The 20,537-nt window shown below is 49.7% G+C and overlaps 1 protein-coding gene across 2 annotated transcripts in view; it reads right to left on the bottom strand.

Annotated features, from left to right (window-relative positions):
- Positions 1-1,169: 1,169 nt before the first annotated feature.
- The window catches only part of TOP3A (DNA topoisomerase III alpha), a 41,780-nt gene continuing 22,412 nt past the window's right edge, over positions 1,170-20,537 (bottom strand). For both annotated transcript variants that reach the window (XM_025361950.1, XM_025361951.1), the window contains 8 exons: positions 20,071-20,256; positions 19,773-19,902; positions 14,797-14,910; positions 14,532-14,697; positions 12,136-12,279; positions 9,988-10,110; positions 6,125-6,807; positions 1,170-3,466 (listed from right to left, as the gene is read on the bottom strand). In XM_025361950.1, the coding sequence (XP_025217735.1) occupies positions 3,288-3,466; positions 6,125-6,807; positions 9,988-10,110; positions 12,136-12,279; positions 14,532-14,697; positions 14,797-14,910; positions 19,773-19,902; positions 20,071-20,256 (1,725 nt within the window). In that variant the 3' untranslated portion in view covers positions 1,170-3,287. The remainder of the gene's footprint in view (positions 3,467-6,124; positions 6,808-9,987; positions 10,111-12,135; positions 12,280-14,531; positions 14,698-14,796; positions 14,911-19,772; positions 19,903-20,070; positions 20,257-20,537) is intronic.

Below are 20,537 nucleotides of genomic sequence, written 5' to 3'. Positions count from 1 at the left end.
GGTGGATCACCTGAGGTCACGAGTTTGAGACCAGACCGGCCAACATGGTGAAACCCCGTCTCTACTAAAAATACAAAACAAATTAGCTGGGTATGAAGGCGGATGCCTATAATTCCAGCTACTTGGGAGGCTGAGGCAGGAGAATTGCTTGAATCCAGGAGGCAGAGGTTGCAGTGAGCCAAGATCATACCACTGCACACCAGCCTGGGCACAAGAGCGAAACTCCATCTCAAAAAAAAAAAAAAAGGTGAAGAACTTAAATAGACATTCTCCAAAGAATGTATACCAATGGCCAGTAAGTAAGCCTATGGAATGATGATCAATGTCATTAGTGATTAGGAAAATGCGAATCAAAACCACAATGAGATGCCACTTCATACCCACTAGGATGACAATACACTAGGATGGCTATAATACAAGAAAAGGAAAGCAACAAGTGTTCACAAGGATATGGAGAAGCAGTAACCTTGGTTTGCTGCTGGTGGGTGTAAAACGGTGCATCCACTGTGGAAAAGTTTAGAGGTTCCTCAAAAAGTTAAAACGTGGAGTTATGGTATGAAACTACAACCCCAGCCGGGCGCAGTGGCTCAAGCCTGTAATCCCAGCACTTTGGGAGGCTGAGACGGGCGGATCACAAGGTCAGGAGATCGAGACCATCCTGGCTAACACGGTGAAACCCCGTCTCTACTAAAAAATACAAAAAACTAGCCGGGCGAGGTGGCGGGTGCCTGTGGTCCCAGCTACTCGGGAGGCTGAGGCAGGAGAATGGCGTAAACCCGGGAGGCGGAGCTTGCAGTGAGCTGAGATCCGGCCACTGCACTCCAGCCTGGGCGACAGAGCCAGACTCAGTCTCAAAAAAAAAAAAAAAAAAAGAAAAAAGAAACTACAACCCCATTCCTAGGCATATGCCCAAAATAACTGAAAACAGGTCATCAGACACTCACACACCAATGCAACAACAGTGCTATTCACAATAGCCAAAAGGTGGAAACAACTCAAATGTCCATAAACTGACAAATGGATAAACTCGTGGTATATTCATACAGTGGACTATCAGTCATAATCATCAAGGACCGACACATGCTACAATGTGGATGAGCCTGACAAACATCTGCCAAGTCAAAGAAACCAGACACAGGCGGTCATGTATGGTAGGATTCCATTTTCTGTTTTCTTGAGACAGAGTTTCACTCTTGTTGCCCAGGCTGGAGTGCAATGGCCCAATCTCAGCTCACTGCAACCTCTGCCTCCTGAGTAGCTGGGATTACAGGCGTGAGCCACCACGCCCTGGCTAATTTTTGTATGTTTAGTAGAGATGGGGTTTCATCATATTGGTCAGGCTGGTCTTGAACTCCTGATCTCAAGTGATCTGCCTGCTTTGGCCTCCCAAAGTGCTAGGATTACAGGCGTGAGCCACTGTGCCCAGCCTGGTATGATTCCATTTAAACAAAATATACAGAGTAGGTAAATCCATAGAGACAAAAAGTGGTTGGTGGTTCCCCGGGGCTGGGAGAGGCAAAACCACACATGCAGGGCCACAACCCACACCCACTCAGAGATGCTCCAGGAACAATCTCAGGAATCTGCATTTATAAAAATCCTCCCCAATACTCCACCAGGACACAGAGCCACTGGTCTATGGGGCCAGGAGCGCAAGACCTGAGAACAATTCTAGTTTCTTCAACAACTAGCAACATGACTGGGCAACTCACACCCACCCCTGCTCATCTGCTAAACTGTAAATCAGAGTCCATATGGCTTGTATTATTCATAAGGTTTTTGTGAAGGCAAACAGGGAACATGGCCACCACTGGAAAAAGTGGAAGATGGAAAGTTAGTGATCTGAATCTGAACCTTTCATTGGACATCTTCTGTGCTCTGAGGGACCACCTGTGGGGTGGGAAGAAATTGGGCACAGTGCTTACCATGTGGAAAGGGAGGAAGGGCTGTCCACATGGGACACGAGGGACAAACATGAGGGACAGAGGCTGGTGAGACCTTCCAGGGTGAGCTCCTTCCAGCACTGGCTGATACCTGTTGCTTCTGCAAATGTTCCCCAGACCCTCTGCACTCTCACAGGTCAGAGTAAAAAAAGGTTGGATTATTTATTTAAAACAAAAAGTCTGAGAGACAGGGTCTTGCTCTGTCACCCAGGCTGGAGTGCAGTGGTGTGATCATGGCTTGCTGCAGCCTCAAACTCTTGGGTTCAAAGGATCCTCCCACTTCAGCCTCCTGAGCAGCTGGGACTAAAGGCATGTACAACTGTGCTTGGCTGTATCTTTAATAGAGAGAAGGTCTAACTATGTTGCCCAATCTGGTCTTCAACTCCCGACCTCAAGCAATCCTCCAGCCTTGACTTCCCTAAGTGCTGGATTAGGTGTGAGCCTCCACGCCCCGTTGGGGTTGGATTCTTTTATTTTTTTTAATTTTTAAATTTTTTTTGAGACTGCGTCTCGCTCTGTCACCCAGGCTGGAGTCCAGTGACAGAATATCGGCTAACTGTAACCTCTGCCTCCTGGGTTCAAGCAATTCTCCTGCCTCAGCCTCCTGAGTAGTTGGGTCTACAGGCACATACCGCCACGCCTGGCTGATTTTTTGTATTTTAGGAGAGACAGGGCTTCACCGTGTTGCCCAGGCTGGTCTCCAACTCTTGAGCTCAGGCAATCCACCCACCTCAGCCTCCCAAAGCGCTGAGATTACAGGCGTGAGCCACTGCACCCAGCCTGGGTTCTTTATTAAGGCAATGAATTCTGGGTGTCCTGGCTTAACTAAAGAGGGAATGAAGCTTCTTCTGCAGGATCAGTGTTACCACAGCCACTTCCTTGTATTATACCGTCCTTCTCAGGACATCTATGAGAGAAGTCCTGGGCAGCTTGGACATGGCCTGCCCCATGAGTGCTGCCGGCTCACCTGGGGCTTTCTGGAGGTGAAGGAAGCAGTCCTGGGAGCTTCTTCCTTTGGCACACAGTGGGCTTCGGCTAGGACTGCACCAATCCTCTGCTAACAGCAACCACCCTTGGGGGGTCCGAGGGAGCAGCTGCGTGACTTTTCAGCAGTGGCTATGGTCACTTCTGAGGCTTGGGAAGAGGGCCACTGTCCAACAGAGCTGGCCTGCTCCACAGTGGTCTGGACCTTGTGCCCCTTAACACAAAAAGGCCCGACTCCAAAGGCCAACACTGTCCTCCAAGTTTCCAGGACACTAAATGGCCACTTGGTCCTGGTTAACTCATTTCCCAACACAAAGGAGACAGGTCTGAGAAAGTGGCGCTCTCTACCCTACCCTGAGCTCATCTGTTCTGAGGACAAAAGGGACGGGTGTGTCCAGGTTGGTGGCAAAGGCTGCATTTCCGGGGTTTCTTTGCTGTGGACCCCGTGTCTGAGGAACTGGCCCGGGGCCTTTTGCTTCTGGCTTCTGACCCCAGGATTCTTCCTCTGTCTCCTGTCCAGGATGGGGCTCCAGAAGTCCCTGTGGGGAGAGTCAGGGGAGGACTGAGGTTAGAACTGACATGCAGAAGTGGCAAGTCCTGAACACAATGGCTCATGCCTGTAATCCCAGCACTTTAGGAAGCCGAGGCAGGAGGATTGCTTGAGCCCAGGAGTTCAAGATCAGCCTGGGCAACATGGCGAAACCCTGACTAAAAAAAGGTAGATGGGCGGATCACGAGGTCAGGAGATCGAGACCATCCTGGCTAACATGGTGAAACTCCGTCTCTACCAAAAAATACAAAAAAAAAAACACTAGCCGGGCACGGTGGCGGGCGCCTGTAGTCCCAGCTACTCAGGAGGCTGAGGCAGGAGAATGGCATGAACCCGGGAGGTGGAGCTTGCAGTGAGCTGAGATTCGGCCACTGTACTCCAGCCTGGGGGACAGAGCGAGACTCCGTCTCAAAAAAAAAAAAAAAAAAAAAGTAAAAATTAGCCAGGTATGGTGCATGCCTGTGGTCACAGCTACTTGGGAGGCTGAGGTGGGAGGATGCCTGAGCCTGGGAGGCTGCAGTGAGCTGTGATCACACAACTGCACTCCAGCCTGGGCAACAGAGCGAGACCCTGTCTCAAAAAAAAAAAAAAATGTAGCAGCAGATGATATGGATGAATCAACTTTTTTTTTTGAGACGGAGTCTGGCTCTGTCGCCCAGGCTAGAGTGCAGTGGCGCAATCTCGGCTCATTGTAAGCTCTGCCTCCTGGGTTCACGCCATTGTCCTGCCTCAGCCTCCCGAGTAGCTGGGGCTACAGGGACCCACCACCATGCCTGGCTAATTTTTTGTATTTTTAATAGAGACAGGGTTTCACCGTGTTACCCAGGATGGTCTCAATCTCCTGACCTCATGAGCTGCCTGCCTCGGCCTCCCAAAGTGCTTAGATTACTGGCGTGAGCCACCGTACCCGGCCGGCTGAATCAACTTTTACACAGCCACGTACACCCCACCAGCCAGCCTCCCTTCACACTGTGTCCAACTCTGTAAGGCTGAGGTGCGATATGCCTGCTGCCTTATGTTACCTGACACCTCTCCCTCAAGAATCCTAAGCTCCTGGAGACATCATCCCACACTCACTTGGTGAGTGGACACTGGCATCACTTTGTGCTGAGCTTTTTACAGAGGCAGAAACCCAAGCAAGCTGATCTGTGTGGTGGGGTGGGAAAGACAAGCAGCCTGTGACCAGCAACCTGCGACCCACCTTCCTGCAGGGAAGTCCAGCTCTGGATCCCTTCCTGTCCCTCAATGGGCCTTTCCAGACCAGCTGCCCATTTACCCAGGACAGTCAGCCAGCCAGTCTTGGGGTCAGATACCATGTTCTTCCAAGTGGGGAGACAATAGGCCAGACTGCATCTCGCTTCAAATGTGGGCCTCTCACTGCAATGGCCATCTCTGGGCCCCACTGGCACTGGTAGCCAGTTCCAAGTCCCACAGTTTTTACCAAGCCTCTGGGTTCTTTCTGTGCATGCCGGGCTGGTGACACATGTATAAGAATCATAGTCTGAGACTAAACTCCTTTCTAAAACAGGAACCCTATGAATGTAGGCAGGGGCCATCTTGTTGAGCAAACTTGAGACAGAGAGGCTAAGTCACTTGTTCAAGGTTATACTGCTGAGCTTTGGAACCAGATTCGCCCAACTCCAAAGCTCCCACTAGGCCTTTGGGTCATTCTCAGCTACTTAATTAAGCTCTGCTGTGCACTGGAGCAGGAGGAACCATTCAAAATGCCTCCACCTACACCACTCAACTTGATGCAATGTCTAGGTGCCACTTCTCATGACACCCAGTTCCCGGACATTGGCCCAAGCTGTGTCACCCTGGGCAGGTTCCTAAATATCATCGGGGTTGGTGTCTTTATCTGAAGAAATGAGGCTGGCCCGGGCATGGTGGCTCACGCCTGTAATCCCAGCACTTTGGGAGGCCAAGGCAGGCAGATAACCTGAGGTCAGGAGCTCGAGACCAGCCTGACCAACATGGTGAAACCCATGTCTCTACTAAAAATACAAAATTAGCTGTGCGTGGTGGTGCACGCCTGTAATCCCAGCTACGTGGGAGGCTGAGGCAGGAGAATCACTTGAACCCGGGAGGTGGAAGTTGCAGTGAGCCAAGATCGCACCATTGCACTCCAGCCTGGGCAACAAGAGCAAAACTCAGTCTCAAAAAAAAAAAAAAAAAAAGAAAGAAAGAAATGAGGCTGATGCTTATGGTCTGCCAAGGGTCACGACAGCTGCAAGGGCACAAGGCCACTGGGAAGGCCTATGTCCTCATTCTGGTGTCTGTTGCTATGGGACCCTGAGCAACACCCGCTTCATGTGTCTGGGTCTCACCTTTCTCACTTATAAGTAAAATTGTGATCATAATGCTTACCCGGTAAGGATGGAAGATGCATAGGAAGTATACTTAGCATAGTGCCAGGCATAGGGCAAATGACACCATTACTGGTAGCTACCCTTTAATCTGGAATGAGGACTGTACAATCATCACCTTGCTGAAAGTGATCAAGTGAGGAAACAGAGGTGCAAGGCAGCCCAGGTGCCCCTCCCAATCCCACCATGATCCTGCCTTGCCTTCTTTCTCCTGTCCCCAGTCTCTGAGGTAGATACCTGAAAACCCAAGGCAGGGATTCCCATGCCCCTCCCTGCCTCACCTGGAGCGGTGTTCTCATCGACCCACTGGAAGAAGCCACACTGCTGCTCTCTCGGCTTGGCACACGTGTGGAACTGGCGCCCCTTGTTGGGCCCATCCTTCTGCACAGTCCGTGTGACGGCAGGCTGGCTGCACAGGCAGGATGTGCCAGTACCACTGCCATCACCAGGGTTGCCAAACCCACCCAGGTGGATCCCTGGGCCTGGTGGGCGTCCCAGGGAGCTGCCTAGGGGTCTATATGCCGAGGCGGGAGGCCCTCCTCCTCCCTGATTGGGGCTGTCTGCCCACAGGAAGAAGTTGCAGCTACCCCCGTTACACTTAAAGAATTGCCGGCCCTGGTTGGGGCCCTCCTTACGGACAGTAAGCAGCACAGCCTCCTGGCCACAGTTGCAGGTCACAGAATTGCTTTCACCAGCAGCCGTGGGTGGTGGGAGGGTCTGGGCCAGAGCCTTTGAGGGCCCAGTCTGTCTGCTGTCAGCAGGCTGGGGATGCTGGCTATTGTCCATCCTGTTCAGAGACTGGCTAGCCTGCAGGTGACCAGAGGGCTGGATAGCCCTGGGGGGGCCCCGTGAAAATCTCAGGTCCAGGATCTCCCTCAGGGTCTCGTCGCATCCACCGATGCAGCAAACAAACTCCAGAGGCATGGTCGGGGGAAGGCTACCGCGCTTAAACTTTAACTTCAACCTAGTGAGGCCAGAAGATGGGGAAAAAACATTAACAACCAGGTGCCAGCTTCTCCTTAGTCCACTGAGGGCTGCTTTAGCCCTAGGCCTCTCTCCACCATTCCTTATGCATCAGGAAGCCCACGCAAGTTCCCTGTGAGGCCCTCCGTCAGCCCACTACAAGCCCTTGCCAGTCATCACAGGAGTGGACAGTGGGAAGCAGTGCAGATGAAATCTAAGATCCCAGTAATTCACTAAAATAAAAACACCTCTGAGAAGTTCCATGTCTCTATATCGGCAGTTCTCCAAGTGTGGTTCCAGGGTGCCTGAGCCCTTTCAAGGAGAATGCAAAACTATTTTATAGGCCGGTTGTGGTGGCTCATGCCTGTAATCCCAGCACTTTGGGAGGCGGAGGCGGAGGCGGGTGGATCATTTGAGGTCAGGAGTTCGAGACCAGCCTGACCACCATGGTGAAACCCTGTCTCTACTAAAAATACTAAAAAAATTAGCTGGGCATGCTGGCATGTGTCTGTAGTCCCAGCTACTTAAGAGGCTGAGACAGGAGAATCGCTTGAACCCGGGCGGTGGAGGTTGCAGTGAGCTGAAATTGTGCCACGACACTCCAGCCTGGGTGACACAGTGAAGACTCTGTCACACACACAAAAATTTTTATAATAGTTCTAAGGCCGGGCATGGTGGCTCATGCCTATAATCCCAGCACTTTGGGAGGGCGAGGCAGGTGGATCACGAGGTCAAGAGATTGAGACCATCCTGACCAATATGGTGAAACCCCATCTCTACTAAAAATACAATAATTAGCTGGGCGTGGTGGCACATGCCTGTAGTCCCAGCTACTCAGGAGGCTGAGGCAGGAGAACCTCTGGAACCTGGGAGTCGGAGGTTGCAGTGAGCCGAGATTGCGCCACTGCACTCCAGCCTGGCGACACAGCAAGACTCTGTCTTAAAAAAAAAAAAAAGAAAATTCTAAGAGGTTATGTCTATTTTGCTCTTATTCTTCCATGTGTATACAATGGAGTCTCCCAGAGGTGCCAGCACACGCAATGACTCAGCAGACTGACTGCAGAAGCAGATATGGGAATCTAGCTCTCTTCTATTAAGCCAGACATACAAATTGCAAAATGTAAAACAATGTCATTCATGTCATTGTTATTTTGCTTTGGAAAATAAGTATTTTATTACCCTAAAAAACATGGTATTTACGGTAGTATGCAATGCATTTACTAGAAATAAATCATTAATTATTATTTTTTTTTTGAGACAGTCTCACTCTGTTGCCCAAGCTGGAGTGCAGTGGCGTGATCTTGGCTCACTGTAACCCTCACTTCCCGGGTTCAAGCGATTCTCCTGCCTCAGCCTCCCAAGTAGCTGTGACTACAGGCGCACGCCACCACGCCCAGCTAATTTTTTCTACTTTTAGTAGAGACGGGATTTCACCATGCTGGCCAGGATGGTCTTGATCTCTTGACCTCGTGATCCGCCCGCCTCAGCCTCCCGAAGTGCTGGGATTACAGGCGTGAGCTACTGTGCCTGGCCAAATTACTGAATATTTTAAAAGATGTTTCCACTTTAATTTCACATATGGTACATACTGATCAACCACCACCAACAAAAGCTCTCTGGGCTCCTCAATGATCTTTCAGACTGTTAGGGGGCTGGTGACCAAGAGGTCTGAGAACTACTGTCTTGTACTAGGGCTGTGCACTTTCTAGAGGAACTTAAGTAATTTATTTATTCATTTATTTCTTTTTTTTTGGAGACGGAGTCTCGCTCTGTCACCTAGGCTGGAGTGCAGTGGCGCGATCTGGGCTCACTGTAAGCTCCGCCTCCCAGGTCCGTGCCATTCTCCTGCCTCAGCCTCCTGAGTAGCTGAGACTACAGGCGCCTGCCACCACGCCTGGCTTTTTTTTTTTTTTGAGACGGAGCCTCGCTCTGTCACCCGGGCTGGAGTGCAGTGGCTGGATCTCAGCTCACTGCAAGCTCCGCCTCCCGGGTTTACGCCATTCTCCTGCCTCAGCCTCCCGAGTAGCTGGGACTACAGGCGCCCACCACCTCGCCCGGCTAGTTTTTTGTATTTTTTTTAGTAGAGACAGGGTTTCACCATGTTAGCCAGGATGGTCTCGATCTCCTGACCTTGTGATCCGCCCGCCTCGGCCTCCCAAAGTGCTGGGATTACAGGCTTGAGCCACCGCGCCCGGCCACGCCTGGCTTTTTGTATTTTTAGTAGAGACGGGGTTTCACCGTATTAGCCAGGATGGTCTCGATCTCCTGACCTCGTGATCTGCCCGTCTTGGCCTCCCAAAGTGCTGGGATTACAGGCCTGAGCCACTGAGCCCAGGCTATTCATTTATTTCTAGAGACAGGTCTGGCTCTGTTATCCAGGTTGGAGAGCAGTGGTGAAATCATGGCTCACCACAGCCTAGACCTCTGGGATCAAGCGATCCTCCTGCCTCAGCCTCCTGAGCAGCTGGGCCTATAGGCATATGTCACCACATCTGGCTAATTTAAAAAATTTTTTGGCCAGGCACAGTGGCTTATACCTATAATCCCAGCATTTTGGGAGGCCGAGGTGAGCGGATCACTTGAGGCCAGGAGTTCGAGACCAGCCTGACCAACACAGTGAAATCCTGTCTCTACTAAAAATACAAAAAGTAGCCAGGGATAGTGGTACATGCCTGTAATCCCAGCTACTCAGGACGCTGAGGCAGGAGAATTGCTTGAACCCAGAAGGCGGAGGTTGCAGTGAGCCAAGATTGCACCACTGCACTCCAGCCTGGGCAACCCAGTGAGACTCTTAAAAAAAAAAAAAAAAATTTTTTTTCTTTTTAGAGATAGGGTCTTGCTATGTAGCCTAAGCTTGGATGTTGTATTTAATACGCAAATAATTTCCTAAGCCTTGTGTAACAATGATCTATATGGAGAGGGCAGGGAAACAGGCCTTCATGGTTCTTTGCCCATGGCCTACTCCAAACAGGGTCATACCTGCCAAAGCAGGGACAGCGTGGAACACAACAGAACCGGATCAGGCCTGCCTACCTGGCTGCTGCAGAACACAGCTACACCCCTGCAGGGCCTGAGTGGAATCCCCGACACTCCTCTCTGGGTTCTGACAGGAGCAAGGGAAAGATGGGCGCCGTGGTGTACACACTCCAGAGGAGGCGCCTGACTCAAGCGCCCAGCTCACCTGTACACAGGATGTGGCTGACAAACTGGACACACGCTGCTGTCCCTGCTGGCCTCCAGCACCGAGTCAGGAAGCCACATGGCTGAGCGACACTCCGGGAAACCCATGCAGCTGAGGTAGAACCTGGGGACAAGGTGCCATGTCAGATGGTAGGAGTGCAGGGGACGCTCTCAGCTGTTGGCCATCAGCTGAGGCAGCCTTTTCTCAGCTGACCAAGGACAACATTCCCTTTTCTGGATGACACTTAACTGGATACACAAGCACTCATATTGAATTGATTGGGGGAAAATGAGCCTTCTCACATCCCAAAAGCACAAAGCAGCTATTGCTGACCCTGCTTTCCATTTAGAAAACCGACAACCAACCAAGGTGACGCCAGGGGCTCTGCGCTGTGCACTCACACATTCTTGCCTTTCTGCCTCGTGCCAAGTCTGGGCAGTGTCAGGGAGCCCCTCAGTTTGCATGTGAGTAAATGGTGGCTTGATGTGGGCTGGAAACCTGCCCAGAGACACGCATGCGTGTGGAGACGGGAGCCAGGAATGGAAACCCATCTGTGTGTGACAGAGCCCCACCCGCAACATCTACACCCCACCCACTACCCAATCCATCCCATCCCTGTCTCTCCTGGCCAATGTTTTTCAACACCTTGCAGTCATGAAACATTAGGGTTTGACTAGCCAATATGCATGTGATTTACAAATTCCTCATGAGTGTGCCTGGGTACACTATGAAGAAAAAAAAGCCCTGAACTCCAATCATTTAAATAAGAAATTTACAATCTCAGAAATGGAAATTATCAGATAAACCCTGGAGTGGCAAATCCCACAAGATAATCTCCTGACCTTCTGGAGTAACTCAAGAGAAGCATTACAAAAGAATAACAGAAGAACAAAAGAATAATAATTCTCCACTTCAGAGAAGTGGAGAATTCAGAGCTAAAACAAAAGTAGTTATTCTCTGTCCTTATATTCCAATGAGTACTAATCCAATAACCTACCGATGTTAAAGGAAAACCCATCAACGTCATTTATTAAGTGCTGAAATATATGCCCATTCAGTCATTGGGCTGAGCCTAGAGTGGCACTGGCTTCTGTCTGTGAGTGACGTGAGCCCTGACACCTGCTTCCAGGTCTGGCCCTTAGACCTCGTGTTTCTGAGAGCGTGGGTGGCCTTCTCTTCACTTGGGCCAGCCAGGTTAATGATGGCTGGAGGTGAGGAGTCAAGAAACCTCCTTTCTTATTCAGCAGCAAGGACCGCAGCAGCCCCAGGTGGGTCAGGCAGGAGGGAGAAAGGCAGTGTAAACCTGGTTTCAAACTCTGCCTTTGCTGCCCACCACGGCTGCTTGACTCTAAGCAAGCACCTCAGCCCTCTAAGCTGCATAAAAATCCCTGCCTTGCAGGGTAGTTATGAGAATGGGATAAGGTAATGCTTACAGAGCACCACCCTGCATCATGCCAGTGAGGGACAGCACCTGATAATGGCCGCCACCCCTCCAGCACGTCTTTCCCTGTGAACTTCGTCCAGTGGCCAGTCACTGGCTTGAACAACCTGATGTGAGGCTAAATTGCCCACTTGGATCTACTACATTTAAAGTAGATTTTCAGGCCCTATTCAGAACTAAAACTAGGAGAGAAGAAAAGTAGTATCTGCTGAGTATCTACAACACATCAGGCAATGTGCTATATATATAGTCCCGACCGTTTTCACCAAATCCTCACCCTTAACACAGTCTTGTGAGTACTGACCTTGTTTTACAAAAGAAATTGGGGCTCAGAGCAGGTAAGTAACTTGCTTCAGGCCACACCGCTTATATGCGGCAGAAGTGGCATTTGAACCCAGACCTACCTAGATCTGAAGCTCATGCTCTTCCATGTGTTACACATTGGGTATACGATGTCCTACCCGCAGGGGACAAAAAAACCCCACTATCACTCGGTTGTCCACCTGCTCTGAATTGCCATAGTGCTTTACACCTCAAAGGCCTGATCCCATCCTGCTATGCTTCTAGGTCAACACCTTGCCTGCAGGTTGGCAACCACAGGCCTGCCTTGAAAGATTCCATGGAGTGAAATGGCAGGGCCTTTCGAGCTGTGGCTGACACTGCAGGTGCTAGGGAGCAGAGGTGGGGGCAGAAGGCGACGTACTGACCCGCCGTTCTTCTTGGTCTTGAGGACCATGTCCTTGTTGCACTGTGGGCACTTCCTGATGGGCTCTGGCATGGCTGGGTAGATCTCTTCTTGCTGGGCCAACTCTGTCCCATTCCCAAAGTACTGGGCCAAGGCCTCATCCAATCTGAAGAAAAGGCAAAGACAGACACCCATCAGCCGGCAATCGCTGCAAAGGCACCTACAACACTCTTATGTGCACACAACAGGCGTGACCTTGGGAACCAGCTAGTCAGTGAGCTGCAGGCCTCCTGCAGAGAACAGATGGCAAACAGAGAAGACTAAGCTCACCATGGGCCCTGGTGCCAAACCAACTCCTGGGAGGAGAGTCCAGATACAGGCAGATGCTTCTGCTTGTCACCAGCCCACATTAAAAAGTAAAACTGGGCCAGACGTGGTGGCTCACGCCTGTAATCCCAGCACTCTGGGAGGCTGAGGCGGGTGGATCACCTGAGGTTGGGAGTTCAAGACCAGCCTGACCAACATAGTGAAACCTCATCTCTACTAAAAATACCAAATCAGCCAGGCGTGGTAGTGCATGCCTGTAATCCAAGCTACTCAGGAGGCTGAGGCAGAATTGCTTGAACCCAGGAGGCAGAGGTTGCGGTGAGCCGAGATCACACCATTGCACCCCAGCCTGGGCAACAAGAGCAAAACTCCGTCTCAAATAAAAACAAACAAACAAACAAACAAAAAAGTAAAACTGCACAGGGTCCATGTACAGACCAGGAGTGTCTGTCTGCATTAAGTTTAAACTAGCTCATGCCTGCCTTTTCACAACTAGCATGCGGTAGTCTGAAGAATAGGAAATAACAAACTGTTACTCTCTATTACAGTCTCACAACATGCATCAGACACCAGATGTGTGGGCGTTTTCCCCACACACCAAGTAACTCTCCCGCCAGACACCAGTTGGACATCCTCTAATTCAATTCAATTCTGACACTATGCACCTGGAGATCCATCTGACAGTTAAGGGCTCAGTCCCAGAAGACTGCCCCCCAATCCCCTCAGATGTCAGTCACAAATCCCAGGGTGTGACTTGTGCTTCTGAATGACTGGTTGTAACCTGGGGTTCCTTAGACCCCCTCCTTGGTTTGAATAACTCAACAGAGTGGCTCACAGAGCAAGGGATGTGGGGAAGGAGTAGCTTCCATGCCCTCTCCCAAACACGCACCCTCCAGGAATCTTTACCTGTTCAGCTATTTGGATGTGCCCCAAACCCAACTGTTTGGGTGTTTTTTTTTTTTGTTTGTTTGTTTTTAAGTCTCACTCTGTTGCCCAAGCTGGGCTGCACTGGTGTAATCTCGGCTCACTGCAACCTCCACCTTCCAGGTTCAAGCAGTTCTCCTGCCTCAGCCTCAAGAGTAGCTGGGACTACAAGGTATGCACCACCATGCCCGGCTAATTTTTTTTTTTTTTTTTTTTAGCAGAGACGGGGTTTCACTATGTTGGCCAGGCTGGTCTTGAACTCCTGACCTCGTGATCTGCCCGCCTCGGCCTCCCAAAGTGCTGGGATTACAGGCATGAACCATCGTGCCCGGCCCTTGTTTGGGGATTTTATGGAGGATTTATTACTTAGGCATGATTGACAAATCACTGGCCACGTGTGATCAACTCAACTTCCAGCCCCTCTGCTCTTCCTGAGGTAGGGGTGGGACTCAAAGTACCAACCTTCTAATCACAGGGTTGGTTCCCTGACAACCAGACCGATCCCGAGGCTACCCAGGAGCCCTCAGCCACTAGTCATCTCATTCATATACAACAGACACAGCACTTAAAAAATTCCAAGAGTATCAGAAAATGAAGTCCAAATATATATATCTTATTATAAATCATAGTATCACAGGTAGAAAACACATCATTTCTAACAAAATACATACATGCTGCTTGCTAAATATCCACCTCTAAATGCTCCAGAAAATAAATGGATCACACTCCAGCACTTGGGTTTACTGATTTAAAAGACTTTGTTGCCTAACTCAACATAATTAATTTGTCATGTAATGAAAGCAGAAAAAAAAAAAAAAGATAATTAAAATCAAGAGAATGGTATTTATAAAGCTAATAGTTCAGAATAACTGGAGAAGACAGTTCCGATTACTGTTTCTATAATGACAAAGCTCTATGGAGAGTTGTAAAGGAACCGGAGAAGAAAGTCCAAAGAAAGGGGTATGTGGAAAACCCCTAGGCCAGGAGGCCAGTGGTGAGGATGAATCTGGCAGGGTTAAGAACTCTGACTGGCCCAGATGCAGTGGCTCACGCCTGTAATCCCTGCACTTTGGGAGGCTGAGGTGGGAAGATCTCTTGAGGCCAGGAGTTCAAGACCAGCCTGGGCAACATAGTAAGACCCCGTCTCTATTTCTTTTAAGGACTCACTTCTTTGCTTTAGCCACCGCTTCGATGAAAACCTGCTTGTATTTCTGCACTTGCTGCCTTAGAACCACAAATTTGTCCTTCTTGCCATCACAGATCAGCTTCAGATCAGCTTCCAGCTCAGCCCGGAGGTCAGGCTTAGACATTTCATAGCCCATGGAATCATAACCTGCAGGGAAAGAGTCGAGCTCAGTGAGGGCCCACCTGAGACCCTCAGGGACTTGGGCGACACCACCCACTACCCACTGCAAGCTCTGTCCTCCCTTACCTTCCACAAGTCCCATGCCCAGGTGCCCAGGGAGGAACCGCTTGTCTGGGGTGAGTCCCACGTACATCCGAGCTTTGATGGTCTCGATGTGCTCCGCATGAGTGGCATCCGTACCTGGAAGCCATTTGCTGGTTACTCTGAGGTAATACAGACAATAGCTCCACCCAGGTGGCGCATGGGCACCTTGCTCACTCCGGAACCCCTCCTTTGCCTGGACAGCCTATATAGGTAAGATGCCTTCACTTCATTCCCATATAGCTCATTCAAGAAATCGCAATGGCAACCTCAACTCTCTTGCTCCCTCACATCCCATTACTCAGGAAAGCTGTCAATTCCAGCTTCAAAGCTCCTTTTAAAAATTCTCCTCCCGGCCGGGCGCGGTGGCTCAAGCCTGTAATCCCAGCACTTTGGGAGGCCGAGACGGGCGGATCATGAGGTCAGGAGATCGAGACCATCCTGGCTAATACGGTGAAACCCCGTCTCTACTAAAAAATACAAAAAACTAGCCGGGCGAAGTGGCGGGTGCCTGTAGTCCCTGAGGCAGGAGAATGGCGTGAACCCGAGAAGAGGAGCTTGCAGTGAGCTGAGATCCGGCCACTATACCCCAGCCTGGGTGACAGAGCAAGACTCCGTCTCAAAAAAAAAAAAAAAATTCTCCTCCCCATGTGTCCAAGCCACAGTTGCAGCTTGTGTCCCTATTTCTAGTCTCTTCCTCTACCCTATTCTTTAAGCTGTGGCTCAAGGGATCTTTCAAAATGTAGCTCTGCCATGAAGAAAATGCAAATTAAAACTGCAGTGAAGGCTGGGAGCAGTGGCTCATGCCTGTAATTGCAGCACTTTGGGAGGCCAAAGTGGGCAGATCACCTGACGTCAGGAGTTCGAGACCAGCCTGGCCAACATGGTGAAACCCCATCTCTATCAAAAATACAAAAATTAGCTGGGTGTGGCAGCATGCGCCTGTAGTCCCAGCTGCTCAGGAGGCTGAGGCAGGAGAATCACTTGAACCCAGGAGGCAGAGGCTGCAATGAGCCAAGATCGCACCATTGTACTCCAGCCTGGGTGACAGAGTGAGACTCCGTCTTAAAAAAAAAAAAAAAAAGAAAAAAAAGGGCCGGGTGTGGGTGCAGTGGCTCATGCCTATAATCCCAGCACTTTGGGAGGCTGAGGCGGGCAGATCACAAGGTCAGGAGATCAAGACCATCCTGGCTAATATGGTGAAACCCCATCTCTACTAAAAATACAAAAAAAAAACAACAAAAAAAAATTAGCCTGGCATGGTGGCAGGCGCCTGTAGTCCCAGCTATTCCGGAGGCTGAGGCAGGAGAATGGTGCGAACCTAGGAGGTGGAGCTTGCAGTGAGCCAAGATTGTGCCACAGTACTCCAGCCTGGGCGAGAGTGAGACTCCGCCTCTAAAAAAAACAAAATCATACACAAAAAAACCAAAACAATGAAATAGCAGTTCACACCTACTGGCAAAATCAAAAAGAGAGATAATACTAAGTAAGGATGTGGATGAACCGGAATCCTAGTGCCTTGCTGGTGGAAACAAAAAATGGTACAGCCACTTCAGAAAAAAAAAAAAAAAAAGTGTAGTGGTTCCTAAAAATGTTAAATGTAGAGTTACCATGTAAACCAGCAATCCCACTCCTAAGTCTACCCAAGAGAAATGAAAACACATGTCCACACAAAACCTTGTACAAAACTGTTCACAGCAGGATCATTTATAATAGCCAAAGACTAGAAACAACTCAAGTGTCCATCAACTGCAACCTCTGTCTTCCGGGTTCAAGCGATTATCTTGCCTCAGCCTCCTGAGTAGTTGGGATTACAGGCACCTGCCACCAAGCCCAGCTAATTTTTTCATTTTTAGTAGAGACAGTGTTTCACCATGTTGGCGAAGCTGGTCTCGAACTCCTGACTTCCAGTGATCTGCCACGTTGGCCTCCCAAAGTGCTGGATTACAGGTGTGAGCCACTGTGCCTGGCTCTTTATAGGAAATAACTAAAGTAGGCAAACCTGGCCAACATGGTGAAACCCTGTCTCTACTAAAAATAACAAAAATTAGCTGGGTGTGGTGGTGCGTGCCTGTAATCCTAGCTACTGGGGAGGCTGAGGCAGGAGAATCGCTTGAACCCGGGTGGCAGAAGTTGCAGTGAGCCAAGACTGCACCACTGCACTCCGGCTGGAGCAATAAGAGTAAAACTCCATCACAAACAAACAAACAAACAAACAAAAAAACCCAAAAACCTGACTATGGTGATAGCTGCACAACTTTGTAAATATGCTAAAAAATGTAAATTATACATTTGAAAGAGATGAACTGTACGGTATATAAATAAGACTGTTAATAATCTTTTTTGTGTGTGTGACGGAGTCTCTCTCTGTCACAAGGCTGAAGTGCAGTGGCGCAAACTCGGCACACTGCAACCTCTGCCTCACAGGTTCAAGCAATTCTCCTGCCTCAGCCTCCTGGGTAGCTAGGATTATAGGCATCAGTTATCATACCCATCGATTTTTTGTATTTTTAGTAGAGATGGGGTTTCACCACATTGTCCAAGCCGCTTCTGAACTCCTGACCTCAAGTCTTGAACTCCTGACCCCCTGCCTTGGCCTCCCAAAGTGCTGGGATTATAGGTGTGAGACACAATGCCCAGTCTGTTAATAATCTTTTAAAAATATTATTATTATTATTATTTTTGTTAAGTGTACCTCTCTCTGGTTCCTTTACTTAGAAATCCTAGAAGACTCCCTGCTGACCACGTATCACCATCTAAGCCCTTCAACTGGGCAAGCCAAGGCCCTGTAAAGTCAGGCTTGGATCATCTTTCCAGACACCTTCTATGGCCACCACCCCCAATCCAGCTACAGCAGGCTTTTGCTTTCCTGCTCCTGTGCCTTCCTCAGGCCTGCCCTGCACTGGGCTGCCCTTCGTTGATCCAGCAGTCTTACTATGAAGTTTTGGTCCAGCTCAAACGCCAGCCTACCCATGACATTTGCTTCCCTGCCTACTCCCTGCAGAACCCATTACATTGTATTCAATGTGTTGGTTTGGTTCTTCTGTTAGATTGAGAAGTTAAAAAATGAGGTCTTATTCCTCTTTGTGTCTCTGGTACTTAGTCCAAGCTCTCACTATTGTGGGCCTCATGTGTTCTTTTTTTTTTTTGAGACAGGGTCTCGCTCTGTTGCCCAGGCTGGAGTGCAGTGGCTCAATCTCAGTGTACCTCACTCTCTGCCCCCCAGGCTCAAGTGATCCTCCCACCTCAGCCTCCCTACCTATAGGCATGCACCTAATTTTTTGTAGAGATTGTTTATTTTTTTTATTTTTGAGACGGAGTCTCACTCTGTCCTCCAGGCTAGAGTGCAGTGGCGTGATCTCAGCTCACTGTAAGCTCCGCCTCCCGGGTTTACACCATTCTCCTGCCTCAGCCTCCCGAGTAGCTGGGACTACAGGCGCCCGCCACTTCACCTGGCTAGTTTTCTGTATTTTGTAGTAGAGACGGGGTTTCACCGTGTTAGCCAGGATGGTCTCAATCTCCTGACCTCAGATCCGCCTGTCTCGGCCTCCCAAAGTGCTGGGATTACAGGCTTGAGCCATCGCGCCCAGCCAAGATGGTTTATTTTTTTGAGATGGAGTCTCACTGTCACCCAGGCTGGAGTGCAGTGGTGCAATCTTGGCTCACTGCATCCTCCACCTCCCGAGTTCATGCGATTCTCCTGTCTCAGCCTCCCAAGTAGCTTGGATTACAGGTGTCCACCACCATGCCTGGCTAATTTTTGTATTTTTAGTAGAGACAAGAGTTTCACTATGTCGGTCAGGCTGGTGGTCTTAAACTCCCTTCCTCAGGTGATCCAACCACTTCAGCCTCCCAAAGTGTTGGGATTACAGGCGTAAGCCACCACGCCCAGCAAGATGGGGTTTTACCGTGTTGCCCAAGCTGGTCTTGAACTCCTGGGCTCAAGTGATTCACCCATCTTGGCCTCCCAAAATGCTGGGATTACAGGTGTGAGCCACCGCATCCAGCCCTCATACATTTTTATCAAATAAATCATGATGGGTGAACCTCTACTAATTTTACCTAAACCTGCAGGGTTTCTGGATGTCCTAGTGATGGTCAAGGACTCCACGTTGGAGCACTGCTTCCTAAGTCATAGGCCTAAGAAACTCCCTTCGTGGGTGAGGCAGCTGCTTCTGTAACACATGCCCAGAGAGCTCTGCTTCCCCTCCACTGTGCTGCTGGTACTCCTGGACTAGGCTCGCCAGAGAAAGCCCTTGAGAGCCTTGAGAAAAACGAATGGAGGGGACAGCAGATTAGTTACAAGGACCTATCTGCAAAGCTTGAGCCATGGGACTTATTGGGAATAACACAATTCTGGCCCAGTGTTTTATTAAAGCCTAGTTTCTGATTCCTAAGCAATTATGGGAAATGCTTTAACAAAAGGCTAAGAATCCAGTCACCCATAGCTAACAGCAGGGTCCTGGCACATACATGAGGCCAGCGTGAGCAGCCTGACTGAGCAGTGTGGGTGCAGGACTGCAGAGACAGCTGCCACCCTCACCCAATACTCCACACGGGAAGGAGGAGCCAGATCTGACACTTCAAAATGAAAACAGATTTTATGATGACTGTCCTAAGTTTTAATTGTTGGTTCCCTACATGCTGTTCTTATTCAAAAGAACAAATCCTCATGTGGCCAACAGGTGCTCCCAGTTGGGCCCTCAAAGCCATGGGAAAAGTCTCTTACTACGTGCACAGCACAGTGCATGGTTTAAGAGCACTGACTGTGGAGGTATTCAAACCAGGTTTTAATAACACACACTTTGTGAACTTAGGTAAGTTCTTAACCTCTCTGAGCCTTATTTCAACCATAAAATGGGGATAAAGATACAGCAGCTGCATTAGACAATGGTTTGAAACCTGTGCCTGGTACACGGTAAGTGCTCAAGAGATGCGAGTTAACCAGAGGAGCCACTGACCAATGCCGTGCTTCTCCATGAGGGCAATGAGGTCGGCCTCGGTGAGCAGCTTGGGCGGGCTGGTCTCCCCATCCACCATCTCCACGGTGCTGGGCTGAAAGCGGGAGCCTCGCTCATAGACAGGGAGGATCTACAGGGAGCGGCAGGTGCAGCAGTCAGATGCAGCAGTCAGATGATTCCATTATCACACTCAGGCAAAAAATAACCTCATTTCAAGGAACACGGTCCTGCTCCACTAGAGAACTCAGGACTCGCAACACAACTGTCCTCCCTCTCCCTGGGGACCACTCTTGATCACCTTGTCACTCCAGTGATCATATGGATACACGTCCAGATAGTTTCGGGCCAGAATCACGAGGCCGTGGGCCACAAAGCGTTCCTGAGCGATGTCGATCTCCACTGTGGTCTCCTGCCCCTGAGCATCCTGGGAGCAGCAGGCCAGGAAATGGCGAACAATAAACTCGTACAGTCGCTGTTCGTCTCCCTAGGAAGAAAAGAGGAGTTTGAAACTCCCCCTAGAATATCACCTCTCAAGGACAGGAGCATCACTGGTAGCCTTAGCCAAATGTCCAGCACAGAAGAGGCTACACTGCTCCTCAGGCCCTGCACTAACATGGAGTGCCAGGCAAATAAGTCCTGGGGAGAGGATAGGTTTAGGCTGACACTTTCACAACTCAAATCTGGCAAAGATAAGCAAGGGAGTAATCTTCCCCTTCAGAGTGGTTCTTTGATGTAAACCCAATCTAAGCAGAAAACAAGATGAAA

Source organism: Theropithecus gelada, chromosome 16 (genome assembly GCF_003255815.1).
Source record: "Theropithecus gelada isolate Dixy chromosome 16, Tgel_1.0, whole genome shotgun sequence".
Classification (NCBI taxonomy): Eukaryota; Metazoa; Chordata; class Mammalia; order Primates; family Cercopithecidae; genus Theropithecus; species Theropithecus gelada.
This window is presented reverse-complemented; position numbering and strand designations above follow the sequence as displayed.